This window comes from Myxocyprinus asiaticus, chromosome 13, assembly GCF_019703515.2.
Source record: "Myxocyprinus asiaticus isolate MX2 ecotype Aquarium Trade chromosome 13, UBuf_Myxa_2, whole genome shotgun sequence".
NCBI lineage: Eukaryota > Metazoa > Chordata > Actinopteri > Cypriniformes > Catostomidae > Myxocyprinus > Myxocyprinus asiaticus.
This window is the reverse complement of record NC_059356.1, coordinates 18,946,998-18,974,734: the sequence shown is the minus strand read 5'-3', so window position 1 is coordinate 18,974,734 and position 27,737 is coordinate 18,946,998. Positions and strand designations below refer to the sequence as shown.

The 27,737-nt window shown below is 39.7% G+C and overlaps 1 protein-coding gene across 2 annotated transcripts; it reads left to right on the top strand.

Moving 5' to 3' along the window:
• The first annotated feature begins 197 nt into the window (after nucleotides 1–197).
• Nucleotides 198–25,995, top strand: micall2a (mical-like 2a). 2 transcript variants are annotated; one of them, XM_051714033.1, is made up of 18 exons: nucleotides 198–520; nucleotides 1,319–1,367; nucleotides 4,792–4,933; nucleotides 6,019–6,347; nucleotides 6,734–6,864; nucleotides 8,049–8,561; nucleotides 10,827–11,035; nucleotides 11,979–12,051; nucleotides 12,547–12,746; nucleotides 12,843–12,929; nucleotides 13,016–13,117; nucleotides 15,462–15,523; nucleotides 15,637–15,760; nucleotides 16,802–16,904; nucleotides 17,188–17,261; nucleotides 24,518–24,632; nucleotides 24,771–24,817; nucleotides 24,930–25,995. In XM_051714033.1, exons 1-18 carry the CDS (start codon nucleotides 378–380, stop codon nucleotides 25,013–25,015), a joined length of 2,589 nt encoding a protein of 862 aa, XP_051569993.1. In that variant the 5' UTR covers nucleotides 198–377; the 3' UTR covers nucleotides 25,016–25,995. The 2 variants fall into 2 exon arrangements, with proteins under 2 accessions (XP_051569993.1, XP_051569994.1); XM_051714034.1 differs by lacking the exon at nucleotides 1,319–1,367 and having other exon boundaries at nucleotides 394–520; nucleotides 24,930–25,994.
• Nucleotides 25,996–27,737: the final 1,742 nt, after the last annotated feature.

Here is a 27,737-nt window from a genome sequence, read left to right as displayed (position 1 = left end):
TAAAAAAATATATAAATTGAGTGCACCTTTTATTTCATCACTTGTTCTCTCTACAAGGCACATGCTTGTTATTTGAAACAGATATAATGAGAAGAGAAATCGACTAAACAAAAGAACAAATAAAGCAATTAGCGTTTAATTATTGATCTTTTCAGGCTCCTCCTCCGTCATTTCCTCTATTCCACAGGTGGCGGCTGCTCTGCCAATGTGAACAGTGAGGGACACCAGTTTACACAGCTCAAATCCCTGGGAATTCCCGAAGTATCTCCACCGACATTTCCTTTTCACTCCTTTATTTCGCCAAGCCGACGACTTGTTTCACCGTCAGTTCTTCTTAAGAAAACTTTCCGCAGTAACTGTAAGCGCAGTTTGAAAGGATGGCCGCTATCAAAGCGCTGCAACAGTGGTGTAAGATACAGTGCGATGGATACAGAGATGTGGGCATCAGCAACATGACCACATCTTTCAGAGATGGACTGGCCTTCTGCGCTCTTATCCACAAATTCAGACCGGACCTCATGTAAGAGTCGCTTATTTATTTATTTATCAATTGTTCTTAATTTGGAGGAAGCAGAAATTGTTAACTATTTATAGTTTACGTTTAAAGATACTACACAGGTCTTATAAGAATGGCGTTGTGTATCTTAAGAATGTTGGTCCAATATTGCAATGTTGCTCAATTGCAAAACAAGGGTCAAGGGTAACACAATATCAAAAGAACTGTTTGATGAGTAAAGCGATGCAAATTGTAATAATAATATGAATAAAAACATACTGTTCAAAGCTAAGACAAAGTGTTTGTTTATTTATTTATTTTTAATACTTGTGTCAATGAGATTACACCTGTAGTTACTCTGCTAGGACACCTGTGTGAACTTTAGGGGCATTGATTTCAAATCTAGTGAAATTCTGTCATTTAATTGTGGCTTAAACGTCCATATACTTTCTAAAGGGTCACTGTACTATCTTGAAATGAAATAATTACAGTAGATGTAAACACTAGAGGTGTTAAACATTATCTCTCCTCTTTTGGCACAGAGTTGCAACCTTTCATAAGCTTATGTTATTTACATTTACCTCTTAAAATAATTTGTGTAGTCATGAGGCTTTTGTTAAATTAGTTTAATATTGTATTTGCTTATAACCCATATAAAATATAGGCTAGCCCTGTGTTATATCCATTTTATTGGCATATTGCAGTTCCTCAAGCAGATAGATCTGACTTTATTTCTGTGCTTATTTTAGTATCAGTGTTGTCATTCTTATCTCAAGACTTCTATCTGTCTGCCTGGTGACACTTGTCCTTGTTTTCTTTCAGAAACTTTGAGTCTCTCTCCAAAGACAATGTGTATTACAACAATCACTTGGTAAGTCGTGATGTTTGGCCTTGGTCATAGGAAACTACAAAAACCCTGTCTGAAACAGAGTGACCCAGCTTGCATGTTTTAATGCCAAATTTAGCTGTATCCTGTACGGATGTGTGTTTGCTCCTGTCCTGTGGCGATGAACACACTTGAATGTTCTTTACTAGATTTAACGTGTTCTTTGCTACACGTTGGGTGTACTTGTTTTCAACCCAACCTCCCTTTTTGTCTTGGGACTGACATTGTTTTACTCATCAATTGTAGTATTCATTTGCAGCATAGTCTTGACACTTGACAAATCATTGTTTACATTTATAGTGATAATTCCATTATTAAAAGGTCATCTATCTAAGAGACACGTCAGTGTATGATTGTGCTGTTTTTCTGGTACTGGCATGAATAAGAGAGCTTGTGATGTCCTTTCCCACAGCTAGAGAGATGCATGTGATCTAATTTTACTGCATTATTCAATATATGGGACTTATTGCTCAGCAAATGAATTGGTTTATAGGTCATGTTTGGCAGCCATAGCTGTTGGCATAGTCAAGATATCTTTTTGTTTCAGCAGACATTATCATGTAGAAAAACTTCCTCTGTGAGCTTCGGACAGAGAAAAGAAAATAAATATGAGAAAAGAATAATGATATTGTCCTAAAAAGTCTGATTAGACCTATACTCAGGCCATAGAGACTATTGTATTACATATCAGACAAGCTGCCTTTTTGCATGTTTTATGCTTTTACCATTTGACCTGTCTTAGGCACACATAGTGTTTAACTTCTTTAGGTTGACCATTAGGGTTAAAGGGTTAGTTCACCCAAAAAGTAAAATTCTCTCATTTACTCACCCTCATGCCATCCCAGATGTGTATGACTTTCTTTATTCTGCAGAACACAAATGAAGATTTTTAGAAGAATATTTCAGCTCTGTAGGTCCATACAATGCAAGTGAATGAGTGTCAAAATGTTTAAGCTCCAAAATCCACACAAGGGCTACATAAAAGTACTCCATATGACTCTGGTGGTTAAATCCATATCTTCTGAAGTGATATGGTAGGTGTGAGTGAGAAACAAATCAATATTTACGTTTTTTTTCCTTCAATTTCACTTTCTCCTGTTTTTGGTGCATATCGCCACCTACTGGGCAGGGAGAAGATTTTGACAAAAAAAAAAAAATGACTTGAATATTGAACTGTTCCTCACCCACACCTATCATATCGTGTCTGAACACATGGATTTAACCACTGGAGTCATAGGGAGTGCTTTTATGCTGCCTTTTATGTGGATTTTGGAGCTTCAAAAGTTTGGCACCCATTCACTTGCATTGTAAGGACCTACAGAGCTGAAATATTCTTCTAAAAATCTTCATTTGTGTTCTGCAGAAGAAAGTCATGCACATCTGGGGTTCCACGAGGATGAGTAAACCATAAGAGAATTAATTTTTGGGTGAACTATCCCTTTAAGAATACTTGCATATGGTTGTTTTCAATTTAAAATGAGAGAATGTATAGCACACATCTAATGGTTTTTGTTATGCTGTTTGATGATGCCCAACACATTTTTGTAAGATTTTGGTATTTTTATTTTTTAATTTTTTATTCTAGAGTTACCCAGTGACTGACCATGCATATCTGATATCCTTCAGTTTGATATGTGCCCTTCAAGTGGAGTCTGAAATATCGTAATTTCGAGTTCTGAGCACATGAATGACCCAGTGAAGTCTCATTTAGAAGTGGTACACTCAGAATTGTAGATGACACCTGAGTTGCTGAGATGTGACATTGGAAGGGGCATGTGGACACAAAAGTTGATGGAAACTAATGATTTTGCTAAGTTATCACAATTTACTGGCTTTATTTCAATAAAATGAATTTGAGGGGGCTTGGGTAGCTCAGCGAGTATTGACACTGACTACCACCCCTGTAGTCGCAAGTTCGAATCCAGGGTGTGCTGAGTCACTCCAGCCAGGTCTCCTAAGCAACCAAATTGGCTCGGTTGCTAGGGAGGGTAGAGTCACATGGGGTATCCTCCTCGTGGTCGCTATAATGTGTGGTTCTCGGTCAACTAATGACTCACTTTTCGCGGTTTGTTTTAAGGAAATTTATGATTTGTTAGATAACATGCATCATATAGGTTGTGTAAAAGTGATGCAGGTGTGTTAACTTATTCTCGCCCACTGGTACAACAGAAAATAGCTTTTGCCATGGTTCATTGTGTATTTAAGTTTGCCATCTTTTAATTTTGTTTCCCACTTAAATGTGTAGCATGCTGTAGTAACGAATGCCCACCTCAGAGGTTAGAGCTTCCGAGGTCCACTTGAAGGCAGCAATAGTATATGCATTTCATATGGAAAATGTTTTTTGCAATGAGTTGGGGGACGCTGCTTGACCAGGCCTGATGACCGATTTATTTTATTTTGTCCCTCCAATTCCTGTCAGGATGTGCTTTTTTTTTTGAGTGTGCCACAACTGGGACTTTCAAGATGATGAGCTCTTTCTCTCTTTGCTTCCTCAGACACTCTAGATTATAGGCCCCACACTCTTAGATCTGTTACAAAACCTTACCACTTCTTTCGGTATTTGGAACCCAACCCATATGGTGTCTTTCCAGTCCATGCATTATAAAGAAGGGTGACAGCCATCTACAGGGCACCTGATCCTCTCCATCAAGATTAACTTCCCTCTGTTCTACTACTGTCCTTACAAATGTTAGTTCATTGATGCACTTTAACACCAATTAATAGCTATATTTATGCCAGTGTTGCCACCTTTTGTTTAGTGTACTTTGTTTAAACCCAGTCAATATTTTACATTAAAACTGGTTTTAAAAGTTTTTTTTAAAACATCAAATAGCCAGTGCGTAAATGGCAGCCACTCTGCTATGTCGCACAAAAGAGAAACAGGAAGTCGCATCTGTGGTTGCAGCGTGGAGGATATGCAGCCCCTCCTCGTAAAATTTAGAGTGTATCCAGGTCAGTCCTAAACAATGCCCTGGTATCCCCCTCTTCTGTCCTCTTTCCCAGGCCTAAAGTGTGCACAGGAAATGTGCTATTCATTATGCACTCCCTACTCCGATCTTCTTGATGCAGTGCCAGATCTCGTTGCTTACTGGCCTTTTCTGTTTTTTGACGACTCCGTTCTTTGTGCCTTGTCTGTGTTTACAGTTAATTGGCCAAGTGCCTTTGGCCTAGAAAACCATTGCCACAGCATGATGCTGGCGCCCTGCAGCAATCATTGAGGTCATGTTGATTGAGCATTTTCAATAGAACACAGGGTTTCTTGTAAATAGGTTCTGTAATTGTGGCAGTCTTATTTGTTGTTGTTCTCTTGACATTTTCGAGAAGTTTTAGATGCATCTTCTTAAGATGTGGTCGTCTTTGTTATTGGTGTAAGATTGATGACTAGTCTCTGTTTTGTGATGTTCTCCAGGCATTCCGTGTGGCTGAGGAGCATCTGGGAATCCCAGCTCTTCTGGATGCTGAGGACATGGTGGCTTTGCCGGTCCCAGACAGGCTCAGCATCCTCACATATGTCTCCCAGTACTATAACTTCTTCATCGGCCGCTCACCAAGTAAGAGTTTATTCACCATCAGATTGTTATTGCAAAATTATGAAGTCCTTTGCAGGTTGTTTCATGCTGTCCTGAGTTAGAAAATTGAGAAGTACTATTTTGGAGCTTTTTGATGCAACTGTCTTATCTGAATGTTAGGCTATGTTCAAAATGGAATGCTATTGGACTGCTTATTGCATACTACACTGTGTTTAAAACTGGACCCTACTCCGCTACTTCAGTTGTTTTTTCAAAAGGTCAAGAGTACATTGTGTTGTGAGTTAGTGTTTATCGTACTGAGCACTGGTTGTATATTTAGACAAATGTAGTAGATCGTGCTTGTATTTTATGCATACAGAAAGCTCGCAGTGCAGGAATAGTACTAGTGTGCTATTCCAAACGTTGCCACTATAGGGATGTCAAAAGGACCAGTGTGTGCTACATTGTTTTTGGGCTAGTTTTTTTATGCAGGATCATCTTCTGTAAGTGAGTATAATAGAGCTGTGAGCTAATTAAAAACTAAAGGGTTAAACAACCAAGTATCGGCCTCAGTGAGCAGCGAGTTATCTGTTTTTGGCCTGAAATTCCATATCAGTGCATTCCTAGTTACAAATGAATTCTGTCTGACACGCATGTTCTATGTGTTGTCTTAATGTCCATGCACTGTGAAGAGTGTTCGTGGTTATGTGGATATGCACCTGAATGGTCAAATACACTTCAATAATTGGTGAAAAATGCTCATCTTTGTGAGATAAAGGTATTAAAATATACACAGTTGGTTATGTCTTAAGTCAGTGTAAATAGGTGGGGGATGAGGGGGGGATTCAGATAGTATATCAGAATATCAGATCTGTTCATTAGACCTTCCAGAATAAATGCAGTTTAATAGACCTGCCATGTAAAATAAGATATTTAATTACTTTTTAATTTTGGAACATTCAATTGAATACGTGATACTGCTTTTAGATATCTGGAAAATGAAATTTTTCATACTTCACAAAACGTAATACTTTTGCTGTGACAAATTGCTAACAAGAATTGAAAAACTTTACTGGTATTGATATTGTGAAAATCCATTTACCCTTTTCAATGGCTTTTCTAATCAGTAGGGGGAGTGGGAGGCATCAAGCGTCATGCTGAGGACTCAAAGGAGATGCCATCAGAGAAGAAAAACCTGCCTGTGTTTGCCAAAAATCACAATCTCAAAACAAATACAGAGAACCATCCTCCACACACAGAAATGCCAAAAAATACCAGAGAAAGCCATCCTCCATCTCTTAATATCCAGAAAACTGCTTTGGAGAAGCATGTTCTAACCACTCCAGCATGGCAAACTGGCACAGACTGGCAGAAATCTGCAGGGGCAAAACGAGTGCCGGCACCCGTCACACCTATCAGAGCAAAATCTCCACAGCCACACAGAGAGGCTGAGAAGGTGTCAAGCCATAGTTTCTTTCCCCATAATCACATGCAAAACAAATTATTGGCTTAACTAAGTTATTGTTTTAATATTAACCATAGTCTAATCATAAATAAATAAAAATATCTATAAAACATTGTCATGTTCAAGCCATGGCATAGTCACACAGGTTCACAAAATGAAATGTAGTGCTTCTGCCGGAATGCAGGTTGAATCTGGCATGCATTGTCACAATCCTATTTTTCATATATTTCAAATCTCATGATAAAAAGAATGATTGCATTCATGATTTGGGAAAACTCCTTTTGGCTAATAGTGAGGAATTAAAAAAAAAAAAAATTTACGATCTGTTTTTATCATTTTTTACAATTTTTTTTTTTTTTTTTTTTTTTTTGTTACAGAGAACTGTTTTAGTGGAGAGCTCAAATAAAACGGGAACACTGAAAAGTGAATGTGCAGTATGTGGGAATTATGTGCATCTGGTCCAGAGACACCTGGTGGATGGGAAACTCTACCACCGGAGCTGCTTTAAGTAAGTTTTCCACTGATGACAAATAATTGTAGCAAGCGCCACTATTGTTATTGCTCATAATTATTGGTCAGAGCATAAATCTTAAACTTTAGCACAACTTGTCCTGTACTGTTTGTGCTGTATACCTGAAATTGCGTGGCTTACTGAGAAGCGTTATTAAAATTGATTTATGATTTTTGTTTCTGCCTTATTTAGCAGCATAAAAATGTTTGCTATTTATTTAAAAAAAATATTTTTTAAAGGTGCCCTCAGTAACTTTTTGTTTATCTTGAACTTACAGTGACACCTAGTGGTGTGGATGTTGCATCATTCAAAATCAATCGTTTTCAGTTACAGATGCCAGTGTAGAAATTCACTATTCACAGTCAGTCATGATTAATCCAAGAGTGAAAGTGTCCAATAACAAGATGGTTACTGATATTAAGTGAGCAGTATTTGACTGGTCATGTGATTTTAGAATGGCCCCCATGAGGAGACCCTCTCCATGTAGAATAAAACAGCTTTAATAAGGTTACTGATATGACTGGGGTCTTCCACTCATGTGAGTGGTCATGATTTTATACATTTCAAAATTACAATTAATTTATTTAGGAGTACAACTTTTTTTAATGGGGGAAACAATTACTGAGTTCACCTTTAAATTAGTGTACATTTATAAAATACTTATTGGTATTATTCTATCAATATTCTTTATTATCGGGGTATTATTACCCTGGCATTAAAACAAATACAGCTGCTTTTTTCCTATTTTGGAAAGTTGTGGGGATGTAATTCATGTTTTTATTTTTTTATTTTGCTTTTGGAGCAAATGGGAGCACACAAATAAAGTTTGCTGTGGTGTCCAATTGACCGCTATAAAAGTTTGCCCCACAGTAGTTTACTTCTGCGTTGCAAACCCAGAAATGTGTGAAATATCCATAAAACTGGCCAAAATTTTTTTTTGTTATATAAACTTAGTGACCGTATCGTAAACACCTTTGTAGCCACACAGAAACGTTCTACCTGCAAACCACCCTCAAAACCCTAGCATTGTGGTGGCTAGTTTTATATACGGGCAAGAACCATCACGTTTTATTTTGTGAATGCATTAATCTAGTAATTTTATTGCCATGTTGTGTTTTGATATTGAAAACTTGTAGGTACATAAAGAGCTATAACTCTTCGTTGTTGTTCTTGTGTAATAGGTGTAGTGTATGCTATGGCACTCTGAAATTTGGGGCATATAAATTGGGAACAGACACTGGCTCACTGGTCTGCACTGTTCACCAGCAGGCCCAGAATGGCTTCAAGCCTACTGTTAGGCCTTTTAAGGACAGTGGCTTTTCACTTGCTAAACCGGATTCCAAGTCAGACAACGGAGGTCAGCCAACTTCCCAGCACTACACCTCAGTATTATCTACGCCTGTCAAAGCTGTGCTCAGAACAGCTGACCTCAGTCCAGCCCCACAGTCATGGACTGCCTCTGCTCAGAGGACTCAGGCAGCCAGACAGAAGTTCTTCCAATCCTGTACCCCAGTAGCAGAGCTTCGCCCCAGTACGAGGCCACAGCCATGCCGCTCAGAGCCCTCCACCAATCAAAGCACCAGTCTGAAGATGGATAAGAAAGACCGGACCAATGCACTGATCAATGGGAAACTACTTGAAGGAAACTGCAATAATAACAACGCGCTTAATTCTCATCCCGGAACAGAGAGGCAGTGAGTGACTGGATGTTTAAATGCCTTTTTTTTTTATTTAAGTGACTAATTACTGTCATGCGTTCCATTATTAGTGTTGCCTAGTGTCGACTTGTGTCAAACTTCGCTGCAAACTTTGTAAGCCCGGTTTATCTTGTTCCATGTTTCACACAGTTCATACTTTGTCTCGTGCTAGTCATTAAAACTGTGTAGTCAGGTTTTGAGATTTGACACTGTGTAGCATTCTTATTTTCATATTTGAGGTTCATAGCTTTGGACAAGTACAGCACTGCAGTTAACACATTTGCCGTCACTGTTCGACTGTCACCATGCTGTCAGCTTTCCCTCAAACATTGAAACTAAACGCTGTGAGAGTTTCTGCATCTGTACATAGCAAATGAAAATGAATATGTAGGTAGTACCGGCTGTAGATTTAATGTGTAAATGAAGTGTGATTAATTATATCAAATAAGCTAAGTTAATGCAATTAATAATGCCCCCTGACTGTACACAATTTCCGTAATAAGGAATTTTCCTACCAACAGAGCAATTCATTTTTATTTATTTATTTATTTTTTTTTTTTGCAACTCTCAGTCAGCATGGGCTAGTCAGTACAGCTCTACCTGAAACGAACCGACAGCTGTTTGGCTAGATGGAGCAGCGTGCAGGGGTCTTGAGACAATTTTTAAAGTCTCATACTACATTTAACTTGGGCTGGGGGATATATCGAATATTAACGATATAGTCAAGATAATTTTGCTGATGTAAAATTTACCAATATCGTGAATATTGTGGTGATTTTAATGTGCTTTCATTTGGCCATTAAGTTTCATAAAGAGCGCATCAGTAGACTAATTTCACGATCCTTCAGGGCTGCACAATTAATCAAAATAACATCAAAATGGTGAGTTGGTCATATGTGATTATTAATCCACAAAAGGCTGTGATTTAAAGACAGATAAACAGTGTCTGTGTGTGATTCAGAACAAACCGGTGACATGCTGATCTGTGCGCACACGCATGGCGGCGCTCTCAGATCAGTTTTCACGTGCATTGTGAAATCAAAGTAATGCAGGTTCAAGCATTCGTGCAATTCCAAACATTAGTAACAGCTACAAGTTATTATACAAATCTACAAACGTGGCACAGCCTTTCAGGAAATGCGGAACATTGTAGACTGAAATACTCTTATTTTCTGTGTCGAAATAAAAGCTCCTTGTGAAGTTGAAATAAATACGACAGCTCTTTTGGTGTCAAACTAAAAGCCCCAGGTGAAAACAGGACAAATATATTACTTTTGTATAACACAAATCTAATAATCATAATAATAATAATTCATTATAATAAACCTGAGGTGTCCCACAGTAATAATTTAGTATTATGCAATGTTCAACTGGGGTTTCAAAAATAGGTTAGTGAATTAGCTTTGCACACCTTGTTCATTCACAATGTATTAGTAAAACATGTGAAGGTTAATAATGCTTTTAATTAAGCTACTATGTATCATTGTGTATGAAATATCAATATACAGTGCATTTCAATGAAATGATTGAATTTCATTCTCCCTTGTGTTTATTTAATGAAACAAATTAATTATAATTTAATGTCTTTATAATATTGAATTTACTTGGCTACAATGGCTGTTTGGATGAAATTCTGGTTCCTCTGTTTAAAAAAACAAAAAAACACACGAGCCATTTTAGAGCAAATACATAATTATCGAATATCGTAAATTTAAGACATGTTGCCCAGCCCTACATTTAACTTGTCACAGCTTCATAAAAACTCAGCATTTACGGTTACAGACGCTGACAACCAGTGAAATGCGATGCAACCACATTGAGACACTCCAAAGCGAAAATGCAAGAACACGTCCTATGTCAGTGAGAACAGCCAAGTTTATAGATTGACAGACTCGCTTGGAAAATTGGTCACTGTGGACCTTAAGCTAGTGAAAGGCTTATGTTCAATGATATGGAAATAAAACAAACAATACATTGACTTCTAAAGGCACATTTTATTGTCCAATCAATGCTTTAGTCATCTGCCACAGTAATGTCTTGAAAATATCTGAATTATTACTGTACATTCAAGATATGCATAGTGTGATAACCCTTAATGAATGCTTGGGGAGAAACTGAGCTTTAAATACAGTAGCTCACAAGTGATTTAGATCATTATTAACCTACTTGAAGAAACTGAATGTCATTTTATGTCAGAACTCTAGAGTATATTGCATCATGTGAATACTGAATATAAGGTGACATTGGTATTGTCTCTTTCAGGCTAAAAATCAGATGCCCTTCTGCTGAGGTCTCCAACTGGGGGCAGGAGTTACACAGCCGTGATGCAGCAGGAAGGAACTCAAGTCAGGCCACTCCAGCCACGCCTGCAATCAGCAGTAGCAGCTTGAACACCAAGGAATCCCTCTACCATAGTGCCATTAGCAAAAAGCACTGCAGACCTCCATGCTTGCTACTTTCTACTGCCAAAGGTGGCATTCACTTGCTGATGACCTTTGCTTGTGTGGATTGAGGTCTTATTTTGAAATGGTTTTTAAAGGTCACATGGGAAATATTACCATAAACATACGCAATAAGTAGGAGACAAGAATAGAGGCAGGAAAACTGTAAAATTATGATGCATGATTCAGGCTGGCACTGATTGTCACCACTGTAGTCATGTTTTATTTAGTCCTCTAGAATTTGACTGAATCTTAAAGGGGTCATAAACAAGGAAGCCCCTTTTTCACAATCTTTTGGGACAAAATAGCATGCTGTATAACAAGCTGTAAAATGTACATTTATTGAACGTCATTCACCATGTAATATTTAGCCCCGATGGTGTATTATTTTATTTTTTTCTTCCTTGTTCTTTGACTTGCCTCTTTTGTCCTACTTTGTTTTTGGCTGCTCCTATAAACTTTGTCTGATTTGCAAAAAAACTGCCCACATGATCTTTAGACAGAGCTGCAAAGAAGTGACATTATATAATTGATTTTTGCCATTGCTGAAAAGTTGTGTTGACGTAAAACAGGAAGTCAGGCTGTATCTCTGCAATGCTTTCTCCTATCAAATGAAACTTGGCATTAGGACCATGATCTGAGGGTACACACCAAGTTCATACCAAAACAGACAATTTGTAGTCAAAAACGTGAAAGCCTTTAAACAGACAATCATTATAATCGCAACTATTTGTTTGACAGTTAATCGTCAGCCAAATTTCATAATCGTAACAGCTCTAGTTGTGCCTCTGTTGCACTAGAGCTCTTTGTACTTGGTGGATGCCAGCAGGGCTTGGCCCCAGTCATTGCTGTTTGCAGCTATATTTTGTACCTCTTTCTTTTTTTTAATAAGATTGCCTCAACTGGCATAATTTCATAATTGTGACTTGTGCGTTTTGTGTGCCATAATTTTCCCCTCTTCTCTTGGCTTCAGCCAAAGAAGCTCAGAGCAATGAAGCCCCGGATGACTGCAGATCAAAGGCAGCTCCAAATGGACCAGGACTGAAGTAAGTTCGATTTGCCTAGTTATCACTAATGCTTTCTAATCCACACGAGGGGAAGCAGGCAGAGTCACTTGGGTGTGAGCTGCAATGACACTTCAGAGCTGGAGTACTGACAGTGGGGCCTTTCATTTATCCACCCTCTAGCCTGCGGATGCCTCCCGCCTCCCCCATAGTGTTTGACTGGCTCAGAGTGCATCCACTTTATCCCCAATCCTCAACCGTCCTGAGGAGTGCTGTGCCTAAACAAGCCCCCACTGAAATGCTCTGCTCTTACTTTGAGTTCCTCTGATCATTCTTTTTTTCTTTGTGTCTGCTGTACCTTAAGGTGAGGCACTGAATGTTAATTGGTGAAGTATTGTTTTAAGGTGGAAGGTTATTTTTGTATATTGTTGTTAAAATTGTCAAAGGTGTTTTTGCCTGGTTAAATAGATTACTGTTACTACTACTCAGGTTGACTATGTCTTTATCAGTTTACAGCAAGACAAACTTTTCTTTTAGATCTGAAGATTTTGCCCAGGGGATCCTGTTAACTCCCAAGAAAAATAAAAGTTACTTCACCTCCAGCCATAATGAGTTGACAATCCAAAATGGTCCACCAGCCCCAACCTCACACATATCAAACAGTCATTGCTCTAACCATATTGCTCCGCAATCTGTAGTTGAGAGAGTGCCACAGTCGGAAACATGGGGTACCTGGGGTAAGTCTGGAATGTTTGAACACCTGAAATGGCAAGCATGCCCATCAAATACCAAATGCTGATGTAACCATGAGATTTTTTTTTTCCCACCTCCAGGTTGTCCTTCAAATGAAGTGTGGTCTGTGACCTCTTCACCCATCAAACAACTTAGTCCTGTTGTCTCATGTTTGGGTCAAAACTGTGGTGGGTCTGCTAGACAGGACCACATCATTACATCACTTGCAGTGTGCTGAGATTTTGGTTGATAATCCATTCTTTTTTTCCCACAGGTTCTAAAAGTGAGTGTCTCATGTCCTCATGTGTCTCGCCTTCTCAGTCCCATCGCAAACCTTCATCTCCAGAACAACCTCACCGTGGGCCAGTGAACTCAAGTAAGCATGTTATAAATTTATGAAAATGGAAATGTTATCAAAGCTTTTCAGTCCATCAGTTGAGAGAGAGTTGGGCAAATGTTGGGCATGATTTGTATCCTATAAAAATCTTTAATCGAAACCAGCTTGCCATTTCGAACCTCAAGTTGCCAGTGTGATCAATGTTAATCTTACAACAGTCTGTGAAAGCACACTTTTGTGAAAAGGAGATAAAGTATAGCCCAGCAATTTTGGACATTAATTTATGTCCATGTGCAGCTGCTTGCAGTCATTTATTTGCTTTATTAATCCATCTTTAAGAACTTAAATGGTCAGTTCAGTTTTATTATTTATCCCTTGGGGAAATTTGATTTGCACAAGTGTCACATTAAAAACATCCCATACACACAATCAATGAGAACCAAAAGAAAACAAAATAATAAATCAATCAATATTCAGGTCAGAAGCAATATGGATTCGTCAGGATATACACAAACACTTAACTCCAAGTAAACCATAAAATAATTAAAACTATAAAGAGTTTAACCTACTCACTGCTACAGGGATAAATGACTGTCTAAATCTTTGTTCTTCCCCCTGACATTTTATATCTATGCCCTGAAGGCAGGAGATCAAATTCTTTATAAAGTGGATGGTTAGGACAATCGAGGTTAGTATGCACATTATCTATTACTCTGTTATAAATTTCCTTCAACTGAACTTGTTGCACACTGTGAAGAGGAGGGCCGGGCCGTGAGTGCGCACTGCCAGCCCCCAGTCGGGCTAATCAGCCGAGGAGAGGGATAAGGCTGAGCTGGATGCGACAGTTCGGGAGAGAGTGAGCCACACACAGCTGCCGTGTGTGTTTATGTTTGTGTCTTAAGTTTTCATTAAACATTATTTTGACTGTTCAGCTGGTTCCCGCCGCCTCCTTGCCCATTTTAAACCCTGTTACACACACCTATCACCTCAGAAGCTGTTTTAATAAGCCTTGTCAACCTATTTTTACTGCTCAAAGTAATATGATTAAACCACGTCACTACACAATAAGAAATAAGATTCAATAAAACTACGATAAAATAATGTCATTAATGCACAACATACCTTAAGAGTTCATCTTCCTTAAAGAATAGGCACTGCTAAACCTTTTTACAAATTGCAGCAGTATTTGATTCAAAATTCAGCTTACAATCCACCAAATACTTATATTCAGAGACAGTCTCAATATCCACCCCATGTATAGTTGTATGAGTGACAGGGGTGGCAGACCTTCCAAAATCTAACATCATGTCTTTTGTCTTCACTGTATTTATTATCAAACTACTTCTGCACCAGTTAGAAAAATCTTCCACCACCGGCCCATGAGACACCTCATTTTCCTTCAAAAGTCTTGCAATGACTGTATCATCAGCAAACTTAAGTATATGCCTATTTTCGTACACACTTTTTCAGTCATTCGAGTACAAAATATAAACTAGAGGAGAGAGGACACACCCCTGCGGGGAACCTGTGGAGGAGTATAACTTGGATGATAGAACACCAACTCTAACACATTGAGTCCTATTTGATAAAAAATTCACTATCCAGCCGACCAGGTCATGATTTAAATTAAACAATTTAACAAGCTTTTTTGCTAACACAAGTGGTTGAATAATGTTAAATGCAGATGTAAAATCAATAAAAATAAGCCAAGCTCTAAACCAAGTATATGATTCAGCAGAGTTAGTGTGGCATCCTCAACCCCCCTACCTGCTCTGTAGGCAAATTGAAATGGGTCTAACATATCCTCTACAGATTTCAATATCTTCTCCTTAACTTTTGAGAAAATTTTCATCACGAGAGAGGTGAGAGCTACTGGTCTAAAATCATTTAACACTTTGGGATTTCTACCTTTTTGCCACTGGACCAATTGTTGCATGTTTCCAGATTTTTGGTACAGTTTTCATCTAAAGCGACATATTAAAAATCAGTGCTAAAACAATACTTAATTTCACATTACATGATCTCAATACTTTCCCACTAATATTTTCCGGTCCAGGGCTTTTATATACTTTTGCCTGTCTAAAAAGCCTCGCCACCGTACCAGCATCAATTTTAAAAACAGTGCTGCTCCGTGAGACATCATATAATTCCTTAAGTTCATCCCATGGGGAACATCTGAATTAAACTTCAAATAAAAACTATTCAGATCATTAGCTAGCTGCATATCTGAAGTGTACCCCTTCAGGGAGACCAGATTTTTACCCTCCCGGAGGCCTGTCTTAAGTTTCATACCATGAGTGCTTTAAAGAAAACAGTTGTGCTTGGAAAGTAGCAGTCTTAAAAGATGAGTAATTTAAAGACAAAAACTTTGTTTTATATTTAGGTTATGAAAAGGGAAAATGCGCAGCTGAAAAGGGCTTGATGGATGAGATAAGGTCACCCACTGTAAGTTCACAAAAACTTCTCATGTAACTGTTGAATGCTCCCAATTGTGCAGGAACTCTCTAAACCACTGTTTACACTATCTGTTTCAGTTTACACTATTTATCTTTTCTCAGATAAAGCCTTGCCACATCCCTGAAGACCAAATCACAAAAGAGTTGCAGGAAATTGAGAACAATCTAAACGTTTTGGAGAACGAGGGGATAGAATTGGAGAGAAGTCTTCGCATATATGAAGAAGGTAAGTATGTGATCAGATGCTGCCCTGTAGTTAATGTAAGAAGTGTTTCTCATTTTTCATTTAAAGGCTGCTTTTACAAAGTTTTGTTGGTACTCGAACAACCAGATCTTTTTTGTTTTTAAATCGATTTTTATTTTCTCATGCATGAGTAACTTAATTGTTTGCAAAATAATTCCTCCAAGTTAGACTAGTTGTTGCTGTTAAGCTGTTTTAAAGTGTACTTTGAAACATTCCTGAAGGACTTTCAAGGTTATTTTGGACCAAATAAGCTGGTTTGGACATCAGATATTCCTTTTTTTGCAATATGAGACTGATCATTCACAATGCTTTAGACAGTATAGAGTAGCCCCATTGGTGTGTAAATGTGTGTTCATGGAGTTCTGGGAGTTGTGCACTCATTCCAAACCTGTTAGCTGAGCCCGTCTGCCTGGGAGACGGAATTCCAATGTAGCCTTTAGGGGAAGTCTGTGGCCAATAAAGGGCTCCCGTATCCAGCAGCCAGGGCCAAATGAGGCGAGGCGCAGGGGAAGCTCCCTCTCCTCCTGTGGGATGATGGGATGGAAATGGAGAAGAGGCAGTGGGCTGCAGTGAGAGGCTGGCGGCTGAATGGCTCTTTGCAAGGTCACCATGGTCTCGGCACAGTAATATCACCTCCAGTCTCCCAGCTATAGTCACCTGTCCTGCTGCTAGCAGCCAGTGGGATTTGATAGAGCCCACCTGCCTCAGTCCCACCAAAGACCACCACTTGATCAAATTACGCAAGGGTGTGTGTGTGTGCACTGTATGATTGTACTTGTATGTTTTTGTACCACCTCAAGGCAATGTCAGTGGAAAACATGCTTTTTAGACAGTATTACAGCGCTCTATTAGAAGACAAATAGAATTCATTCATAGCTCAATTAGAAGTTGAAAGTATTTCAAGATGCCCGTCTCCAGAACATTTTAAATTGTGGCTTCAGGTGGAATGTCTCAGATATGGCAAAATGTGAATGGTGCAGGTTGGACCACTAGTGTCCTTGGTAACATTGGCCTGTTTTACAGAGGGAAATGGGGACCTACTTATGGATCCCTTGATGGTGGACTGGTTTAACCTGATTCGGAAAAAACAAAGCTACATTCGGAGGGAGTCGGAGTTAATGTATATGTAAGTGATCCCTTTTAATTTATTCACCAAAATGTTGAACTTTGGGTAGAAATGGCTCAGAACTTTTCCCTCAGACCAATAGACAATATAGATGGTCTCAAAAATGAAAATTGTCATGTACTCACCCTCTTGTTCAGTATGTCCCATATGAGTTTGTTTGTTCCATGAAACAAAGGAATTGTTTGGCAGAGTGTTGGCTTCAGTATGGAACATCAATGCAATGAAAGTGAGTACTGAATAGTGAACTAACCCTTTTTTACACCTACATACCTCTTTTCAAAAGAACAAGAACACAGGATCTGGAGGAGCAGCAGCCAGGAGTGGAGGGAGAGCTCAGGAGACTGATCAATAAACCAGGTAAGAGTGAACCAGGTAACCAGTGTGTAAAGTAGAAGTGAGGCCTCACATTCTCTGTTCAAACACTCACCAGCGAGCACTAGGAGATGGGCACCAAAACGCATGTTTGGAAGGTTGAAACAAGTCTGTTTTATTAGTTGCATGAAGTACTTTCATTATGCACTTATTTATTTGGCTAAAAATGAATAACACCTTATTTACAAAGTGGTATGCACTTTTTTTTTCCCATATAATTAAGGCTGATTAATAACCTAAATAACATTGTAAAAAAAAAAAAATCAACTCTGACCATGACAAATTATGCAATCAGCTAACAAGCAAAGTGCTGTATATGTTACACTAAAGAGTAAAGGTCGACTGATGGTGGATTTTGCTGATACCAATAAGGTGAGGCTGATAACCGATTAATCCACAGATTGTTTTTTAAAATCGATCTACATAATAAAAATATATTCTTTCCTTACTATGAAGGGCACAGACATTGAGGCTGCAAAATGAATAAAATTCCAAAAGCAGTTTGTGTGACCAAAATCCCAATAATAACCAGATAAATTAAGATTTCTTTCTACTTTAAACAAGCCCGAAATACACCAGGGACTCTTATTTTGAAATTACAGAAATTTGGCTCCGTTACAATGCTCTAAATGTGAGTATTTACCAAATTAAGCTTTTTATAGCCTATAGATTCACCAGATTAAGAGTTTTGTATATATATATATTTCACCAGATGAGGTTTATTGCTAAGGAATAAAAAAAAAATTGGACAAAAAATGAAAATAAAATGTAGGCAACTATCTGCATATATTTTTTAACGATAACTGATAGTTTGAAAAAGCAACTATTGGTACAGATTAATCAGTAAAACCTATATATCGGTCTACCTCTACTAAAGAGCCTTGCAGTTTTGCCTTATTTGGGGCATCATTGGGGAAGATTGCGTATCTTAACCTGTGGTTATGGTGAATCGGAATTTACAATTTCCAGTTCTAAATCTGGAATACTTTCTAGCAATAATTATAGATTGGAAGACTCGTAGATCTCTTAATACATGGAGGCAATTATTTGACATTTAAATGCTTCAAATCATACCAATAATAATTGTCCTGCTTTGGAATAAAATGTGTGGTGAAAACCACTTTATAACACATTTGAAATAATATATTGAAATAATGTCAGGAATGAAACTATTCCATTAAATTTGTCCCAGAAATTGGCCAAATCTGACAACTTTCTTTAAAAGTGTAAAAGTGATTAATAAATGGAGGAGGCTGGGTCTAGTTTTCACACTTTTTACTCCACTGAGTATTTCTCAGGATAGCTTTATTTTTGAAAGTCAGTTTCTGCACAGCCACATACTGTAGTACTCTACCTTAAAGTCTTGGCTACAGAAAATTCCACCAATATTAGCCAGCAAAAAAATAAAGTTTGAGCATGCGTTGACCTTTTGTGACATCTTGTCATAGTCGATGGGGTAAGTTGGCACAAAATGATTAATGAAATGACAAGTATAGAAACACTGATTTGGCCATTTAAATATTTTCATTGATAAAGTGCCCCAACCTGACATTCAAACCTCTAGGTAAAAATCTGCCTTTAAAATAATGTTTGACACTTGCCGTAATGTATGCCAGTGTGGTTTAAGTTTGTGAAACCAACATGCCCTCTGCTCAGGAAACATCTGTTACGTGGAACGTAACCCTGGTTCCCTGAGTGGGAACAAGACACTGCGCATTCGCTATGGGACACCATCTGAGTGTCATGTGGTCTGAAGCCTTTATACAATCACGGCAGTTTATTGGCTGATGGCGCTTAAGAGACGCCTCTAGGGAGCTACGTCACAGGCTCCATAAAGGCGCTCGCTTTCGCGCCATCAAATCATATTTTCTGCAGGAAGGCATGAGCCTATGCAGCTGCTAGATAGTATGGCCAGTTACGCAGCATCTCGTTCCCACTCGGAACCAGGGAGATGTTCCCTTTCGTAGGAACTCGAGCTGCGTATTTGCTATGGGAATGATGTACATTCACGCCATGCGACCAGTAGCTGCCAACTGTCCAAGCTTATAGTGGTGCACAAGCAAGCTAAAGCGTCCGAATAAAAAAGGAATTATGAGTTTACTCCTGTTCCAACAGAAAACCTGGGAAGCAGGAGTCAAACCCTCATCCAGATTATAAAATCTAACAAATGTATGCTGAGAGGACCACCCTGCCACCATAAAAATGTCCTCCAATGGCGCACCTCTAGCCAAAGCCCATGAGGATGCCATTCTCCTCATAGAATGAGCTCGAATACCCAAAGATAAACCGTGTGCTTCGTAAACATGAAATTGCATCAATAAGCCATTGAGACACCGAAACACCCCTGTTGCTGCCACCAAAGCATTCAAACATCTGTTCTGACCTGCACCACTGGCTAGTATGGTAAACTCGCAGCGGCCAAACTGGGCAAAGCATATGCAACCTTTCAAGCTCCTCCGACTCAAATGGGGTGGATAGAAAGCCTGAAAATTAATAGTCTGCAAGCAAAATTGTCGAAATAACCTTGGCAAATAGCCCAAACGAGGGCTTAACCCCTTGAACACCCTGTTGCAAAATCCATACATAAGGGATTGATCGACAGGGCATGCAAATCACCAACTCTTCTAAACAATGCCAATGCCACTAGCAGGGCTGTTTTAAGAGTCAAACACTTATCAGTGACTGTTGCCAATGGCTCGAATGGAGCACCCGTGAGCACCTCTAAAACAACAGATAAATCCCATTAAGGAACGCGGACGGGACAAAAAGGTCTAAGCCTGTGTACCCCACGCATAAAACGAAAGGCAACCCCAGACTGAGACTCTCTTGCAAAAATTCCAGCACTGTACTGACAGGGCAGTGAACTAAATTTTCACCTCGTTCTGTACACCAAGAAGCAAAAATACAGCAGCTGAAATGTATAAAGCCTCCTAGTTGATGGAGGTCTAGCATTTAGAATGGTATCAACCACAGTGGGGGATAATGCATCATTCAAAAGAACGCCCCATTGAGGGGCCATACCCATAACTTCTACAAATCCGTCTGGGGGTGCCAAATGCTGCCTCGTGCAGCAGACTGATCAGTAGAAATGCGTGAAGATGCACTGTCAGCCACTGATGCACCAATGCATCGATGCCCAGCGGTGTCGGGGGCAAGAGGGAAAACCAGAGGGGACAGTGTGACTTCTTGCTCAAAGCGAATGGGTCCACTTCTGCTCTGCTGAACCTTCTCCAGATTTGTTCCATAATCTGAGGATGTAATGTCCACTCTCTGGGCACCAAGCCCTGTCTGGAGATCTGCCTCCAAATTCAACCAACCCGGAAAATGTACGGCTTATAGAGACAGCACATTGTCCAGTGCCCACAGAAGAAAGCGACGTGCCAGCCTGAGCATGGCATGAGAGCGCACTCCTTTCTGTAATTGATGTAGGGCACCAACGTCCTGTTGTCCAACCAGATAAGAACATGGCTGTCCTGAATCTGTGGGAGGAAAAACTTTAATGGCAGCAGCACCGTGAACATCTCCAGACCAGTTTATGTGCCAATATTGCCGCTGGCCCATCCAAACCCCATTGGCTGGACAACCCTTGTATACTGCACCCCAACCCGTGGAGGAGGCATCAGTTGTTATCACATTGTGGCAACATACCTGTCCCAATGGAATACCTGACATCAGAAGGCGGTCCGTTTCCATGGTAACAGAGTTTGGTAGCAACCATCCGTCACTTTGAAGAGACGGAACGCATGCGTCTGTGGTTGAAGTTCCTTTGTGGAGTTCATCCAGCACTGAAAAGGTCTCGCATGCAACATGCCCAGGGGAATGACAGCGGAAGCAGCGATCATGAGCCCCAAAAGCTTATGAAATATTCTTGCAGGGACAACACATCCATTCTGAACATCGCTAGACACTGGTGTAATGACAGAAATGCGAGCTGGAGACAGGTGCATCTGCATTGCCCGCGAGTCTCTCCACTCCTAGAAACTAGTCTGTTGCCCTGGCAACAGAACACTCTTGTCTAGGTTTACACGCAGCCCTAGATTGCTCAAATGGCTAAGAACGACATCTCGATGCTGGGCAGCCAAAGTCTCCGAGTGGGATAACACCAACCAATCGTCTAGATAATTCAAAACACGGATGCCTTGAAGCCTCAAGGGCATCAACGCTGCATCCAAGCATTTTGTGAAAATGCGTGGTGCCAGTGCAAGTCTGAGTGGAAGGATGCAAAATTGGTACACTTTGCCCCCAAAAGTGAATGAGAAAATGCCTTTTTTTTTTTTTTTTTTTTTTTTTTTTTATAAACGTCCTTAAATAATGTCAAGTGCAGCTGGGGGACTGGTCTGTGACGATATATTTTGGTTCTGCATCAGCATTGTGAATTGACATTTCATTAGTGAAATTCAAACGTCTCAAATACAGAATAGGATGCAAGCCACCTGAATTGAATGACATAACCTTGCTTTATCTTCCTGAAGTACCCAGTTCGAAACGCCCTTCAGCTGCTGCCAAGCCGACGCAGACAAAGGAATTAATGCAAGGCTCTTGCCTGCAGCGCGACCTGTAACCACTAGATGGCACGCTTGGTTTACTTTTGGCAACTGCCCCAGAACCAGCGGCACAGCGGAGGGAAGCCTTCGCCCCTCCAGTCCTGTGGATGGTTGAAGGGAATTTGATAATATTTTGCCTTTATTGTATTTAGGCATAAATGATGAGTGCCCTGAAATATATCTACAGCAGGGAGGCTGACAGAATAAACCTTTTCCCTAGTATTTTGAATGGGGGAAAAAAGTGTATGAATGTTGGGGGGAATGTTTGAGAGAACTGGTTTGCCACAATTTATTTTTGGGGGGGATAACATGTGGTGCTTATGTTCACTGTGTTTTGTGTACACTTGTGCTTTATGTACATCAAATTCTGTTATACATTTCTCCAAACCTTTTGTCATGGAGGCAGAGGCCGAATTTGATCAGGCAATTATAAAAAGCGGTCACTCAATGTATTTACAGCAGAGAACACCAGATAAACCATCTTCCCTAGCAAAGAACAGGGAAGAATGTGCAAACATTGATTTGAGAGCAAGCAGGTTTGCCACAATGGCCCCAGCATTCTTTATTGGGGGCCAACGTGTGGTTCTTATGTGTGTTGTGTGTTTTGTGTACACTTGTGCTTGATGAACATCCCCAATGTCCGAATGGAGCCAATATTAACTCAAAGGCATTTCTTAACAGGATTCGCTTAGTTGGACTGCAAAACCATCGTGTAGATCCAACAGCTGACTGAAAAGAGTGACATCCATGCCGCCACCGAAAAATCGGGCAGAGATAGTAGTGCTTGTCTCGTCTCGCCAGAATACCTGCGTGGTACACAGACGGTTTAAAAAACAAGTTAAAATACCTCACATCTCCTGATAGAATCCTGAAAGAATAATGGCACTGATGAAGACACTGTTGGGTAGTATTCTTTTATTCCAGCCCCCTCGTTCTGCGGCCGGGCTCACTGGTCCATGCATGATCCCCTCCACCATGAGCAGTTTGCTTCAAATGGGGAGGGGAGAAAGAGAAAGGCAGAGGCTGCTCCTCCATCGCTTTATTCATGTGCATTTTCCCAGAACGACACAAAGACAGTAGGGACAGAGGGGCCAATTTGTTACCATCCAACGACAAATTCATTCATACAGCGTGGTTTTTTTTTATTTATTTATTTATTTTTTTCTTTTATTTTTTTTTAATGGTGATGGCTCAATGGTATTTCTTTCGCATGCTTTGTTCGTCAGAAAATGGCCACCGAGCTAGGCCTCGGAGCATGTCTGACAAGACTCGTGCTTTCGCTCAGGGCGAGGGCGACAAACACGAGGAAGAATCTGATGTCCGTTCACACTCCAATCCTCTCGGACACAAAACTGAAATCCCAAACGGCTCCCGCACACGGAGCTCCAAATCTGGAGGCTATGGAACTGTATCAAATAGGGATAACGCCTCATGGTGAGAAATTGCAAGCCTCAAAGCACCGCTGTCCCCGTTGGAACCTTGTAATGTTTGGAAAAACCCAATTAAGATTGCTCTGAAATTTACACTGTATGAAGGCCGAAACATACTTCATGCAAATGCAGACGTGAGCGGTTGGCCAGCGCGTGGTCCAGTCATTCCATAAGAGCAAAATCTGTACATTCCAAACTTTTGGCCACCAGTGTACGTTATGTGCACTCTTGTGTTGCTCTGGCGGTTACAAACCTCAGACCAAAAGAGGGCAATAGATTATTTTTTTTTTTAGGCATGACCACGAAACCGGTGCCGTGTCCGAAACCAGGAAAATGCTGCCTTTTGGAGGCTGTATACGGAGGCAGAATGAAAATGAGGTGCTTTTCAAACCATTCGGAGACCAGTTCCTTAAGAGTTCCAGTCATTCATAAAGCTGTCAATTAAGACATTACATTTTCGGATACAACCCGGATGTGGTAGATGAGTCAGTAGTTTAGGAGTGGGGAGAGACACGGAGAAAAAACAAGTTCATTTGAATGGACTGTGGACAAAGTTGTATATATGTTTCGAAAAGATTCAACTCGAATTGCTGCCTGAGTCCGCCATGACAGTTGTTGATTGAAAGAAGAAAATCCGCTCTCACGTACTTGCATTGTGTTATTATTGAGCGCTGACACATTATTTCACAATGCAACGGGCCATGAAATCGAGCTTGCGTAGCAAGGTGCATCTGCATTCACGTACTTGCGTGCTTGTTTGGGCCTTTAAACTATGTCCTTGCATGTTTGCCACTCAAGGGAGAATTAATAATCCTCGCTTCGATGTGACTTGATAGAAACAAACACGGGCTTAGACAAAATTGTGCACTTAAGAAAAGACAATCTGACTCTAGCGCGAAAGCGAGCACCTTTGTGGAGCCCATGACGTCGCTCCCTAGGGAAGTCGCTTAAGCTCCATTAGCCAAAAAATTGGAGTGATTGTATAAGGGATTCAGACCATGTGACACTCAGATGGTGTCCCATAGCGAATACGCAGCTCGAGTTCCTATGAAAGGGAAATGCACATTTGCACAATTTCGACTAGCCATGATGACAACTTCCCTGTGTTACATCTAGCCACGGTCTCCCCTATATAAATATTTTTAAGGTTAGGGTTTGGGTTGGGGTTGTTTGTAGTAATTATAATTGGCTTTTATATACAAACAATAGAGGTCTATAGTATGTTCTCATGTCAGTAATGGAGTAAAAATGTTTGTGTGTCTGTTAGAACATCTGAAGTGTCCGGCTGAGAAGAAGAGGGAAACTGAGCTGTTGAACAGGCTGATGGAGATCGTGAATGACAGGAATGCCATTGTTGAGGGACTGGAGGAGGACAGGATAAGGTGATTCCTGATAAACCTGTAAACCAGCTCTTAATCTGCTTATTAAAATGCCTTTTGAATATGTTTTCCAAACAAGAGAATGTATTAATCACTTTTCAATGTTGCAAAGTAAATGTAATAAATATGTCTCATTTGAAGAGAGGAGGAGGAAGATCAACAGTTGAATGAGATGATGCAAAGACTTGGTGAGCACGTTGCTCTCATTAGTGCTTGCTGCAAACTCAAAGGCTTTACAGATTAAAACCAGAGGACAACATTAAATGAAAGTGATTCTTTATTTCCTCTATCCTGCTGCAGGTCTGCAGAAGTTTAAAAACAAACGGAAGTCGTCCTTCTCAAAGTTATTTAGACGGAGAAGTAAAAAAGCCTCCATGGGAGAGTGATCTTCAGAGAAACCCGATGCTCAACTTGAACTTGAAGTCCAGATTTTGACAAGTGTTTGGAGATGGTTAAACGAGGTGTGGCTAGAATCACAACTCTGTTTCAGGTGACTTAGTGAGTTAGTTTGATAGGATATTTCATAGAGCAAAATAATTGTATTTGTTTTCTGCTCATGTTCTAATAGTTTTTCACTTTATATTTGATTATTTAGCTCATTCTAGCTCTATTGATTTGCTTTATACATTTAACAGTTTGGTCCTATAAAATCTTTAGTCTTTAAATGCGTGGGATAGTTTTAATAATTTCAGTGTTCAGAATATTGTTTTTTTGTTTTTCGTTTCCTGTTTTTACACCGCCACTTGTTTAGACACAAATGGTAACTTGATATCTATCGACAGATTAACAAACAGATGCTCAAAACTGGCTCAAACACAATATTTGATTGTGATCCCGGGATCTCTAGAACATCTTAATTTAACTAACCCTATTCCCAAAAAGATTTAAGCAGCACACTCCTACATTCAATGTTGTAGTAAAGCCACACTGTCTACAGTGTCCTGAAGGGGGCACTATGAGCTCACATGCATCTGTCTTCCAATTTCTAATTTTATATTCTCCAGAATGCTAAATCGAGCTAAAGATTATGCAGCAGAGAAGCTTTTGTGCTGGAAAGGCTTGGATTACTGGTCTTATTAATTTTTGAGTCCTCCAACCTAGTTCAATTAAAATAGTACCTTGTTTAACTGATCGAAGACATACTCTGTCCAAAGATGTTTGTTAAAATACCAGTATACGACTGTACTGTTTGAAAAACCTACTGAAGGAAAGTTACAATACATGTTTTAAGAAGTTTTAAGTGTTCTTTTGAGAGATGGATTGCAATTTGGATGTGCTTGTATTTATTTATTGTATAATTTGACTTTTAAATGAGTTATCAAATAAATCCCAATGAAGTTTCTTATTGTAACAAAAACTGATTCTGAGCTTTATTATTCAAAAACAAATGTCATACATTGTTCCATGGAAAAGCCTTTCCATGCATGGGAAGTGGTCAATCCATATAGAAATAGTCAGAGGTGCACAATAACCCAAAATGCTTGGTTTATCCCAATCTTGCACTGGGATCCCTTCTCATTCCAAATTAAAATTTACACCATGCTGGCTGCAGTAACCATAATTGTTGTCCCTATCATTGCTCATGCTTTAAAAGGGCCGTTTTATGTATGCAGCCATCATTTAATATGGGTTTTAGTAAAATGCATTAAGATAATTTACTCACATTTAATATCACGCCACTGCTTACAGGCCATCCATCCCCAATTTAAGATGCATGAAATTGTGATCATGAACTTGGAACACCATCTCTGTAGCCGAGAGGAGCTGGGGATGATATTGGTGCAGAACGTCACACGCGTGATGTGGGTGACAGTCGAGACTGAATACGTGTGATATTAGAGTTAATTAAAGCTTTGCGCCCCATCTCCCGCAAATGCTTGCACTCCTGCAATTAAGAATCAAAGGCGAGGGCTTAGTGTCAGGGGGGTGTCTAATACATGGTTTTAACAGGAATGGGACCTGATTTGCCAAGCTCCTAGCGACAAGCATTAACAACAGCCTCAAATTAGGCGGACATTAATATTCATAAGTAAAACAATTCGTCCTGCGAATGGTTAATGAAATGAAATTCTCAGAGGTGAGCTCTCGCATCCACACCGCCTGTGTCCATCAAAAGATGCCATTACTGATCAAGTGTTTAATGCGTGTGAGGCGCCTGATGAAATTGATGGAATAAAGGATGCTGGCTTTGACTTGTCACAAGCCTGGTATTTCTAAATCAGCCTGCCAGCTCAAATGTACCCTTCCTAACCTCTGGCACATGCGCACACACTATCTATCTCTGGGTACATAGCTGAATGACATTTACATGTTTGCTTGATCCAGGCCAGCTAAGCACGGGTCAGTAATTAACCCAGAATGGATTTGAAATTGGAGTACTGTATGCTTGAGCGTTTTTGTATATTTTCAGAGTTCCGTTTTGTTTAAATGAGGAAAGTGCACTAATGTAGTGCACATGTCGGATGAGCCGAATTTCAAGCGTTTGGTGTAATGTGATGCTTTTAATTGTTTAATCAAAAGCATACATTATGCACTTATCTAACATACAGCATATTATAAAGGTCAAACTCTGCTTGTCCAGTGGTGGACTGTATGTGCTAAGCTGTTTGTTCTTCCTGTTAGGTGTGTGTGTGTGTGTGTGTGTGTTGCAGTTATGGTGCTGGTGCTTCTAGCCCCGTAATTATGATCCTCAAGGTAATTTTATCAGCCTCATTAGCTCTGATGAGTAAACGAGAAGCGTGCTTCTAATTTATTAGCCATCCAGACTGGAGCCCTGGCTCTCATCAGACAGATCATAATATTTGTATTGAGTGGCTGATGTATTCAGTGTATCATCAGGATGGAAGAGCTGCAGGAAAGACTTTGTTGCTGGAATCATTAATTGCTTTGTGAACGAAGGACTGGTTGTAAACCCACTCAGATAGTTTTGCATGATTACAGTCATTCAGTGTACTGTTTGATCTAGAGCTAGAAACTTCAAATGGATTTTCCATCTCAGCAAATGTTCTTTTATCAACACTTTCTTAACTGCAGATGCCCCTAACATGAGGGTTACCTTTTGAAAATATGTATACTGTATATAAAAAGCCATTCTTATGATCGGACAGT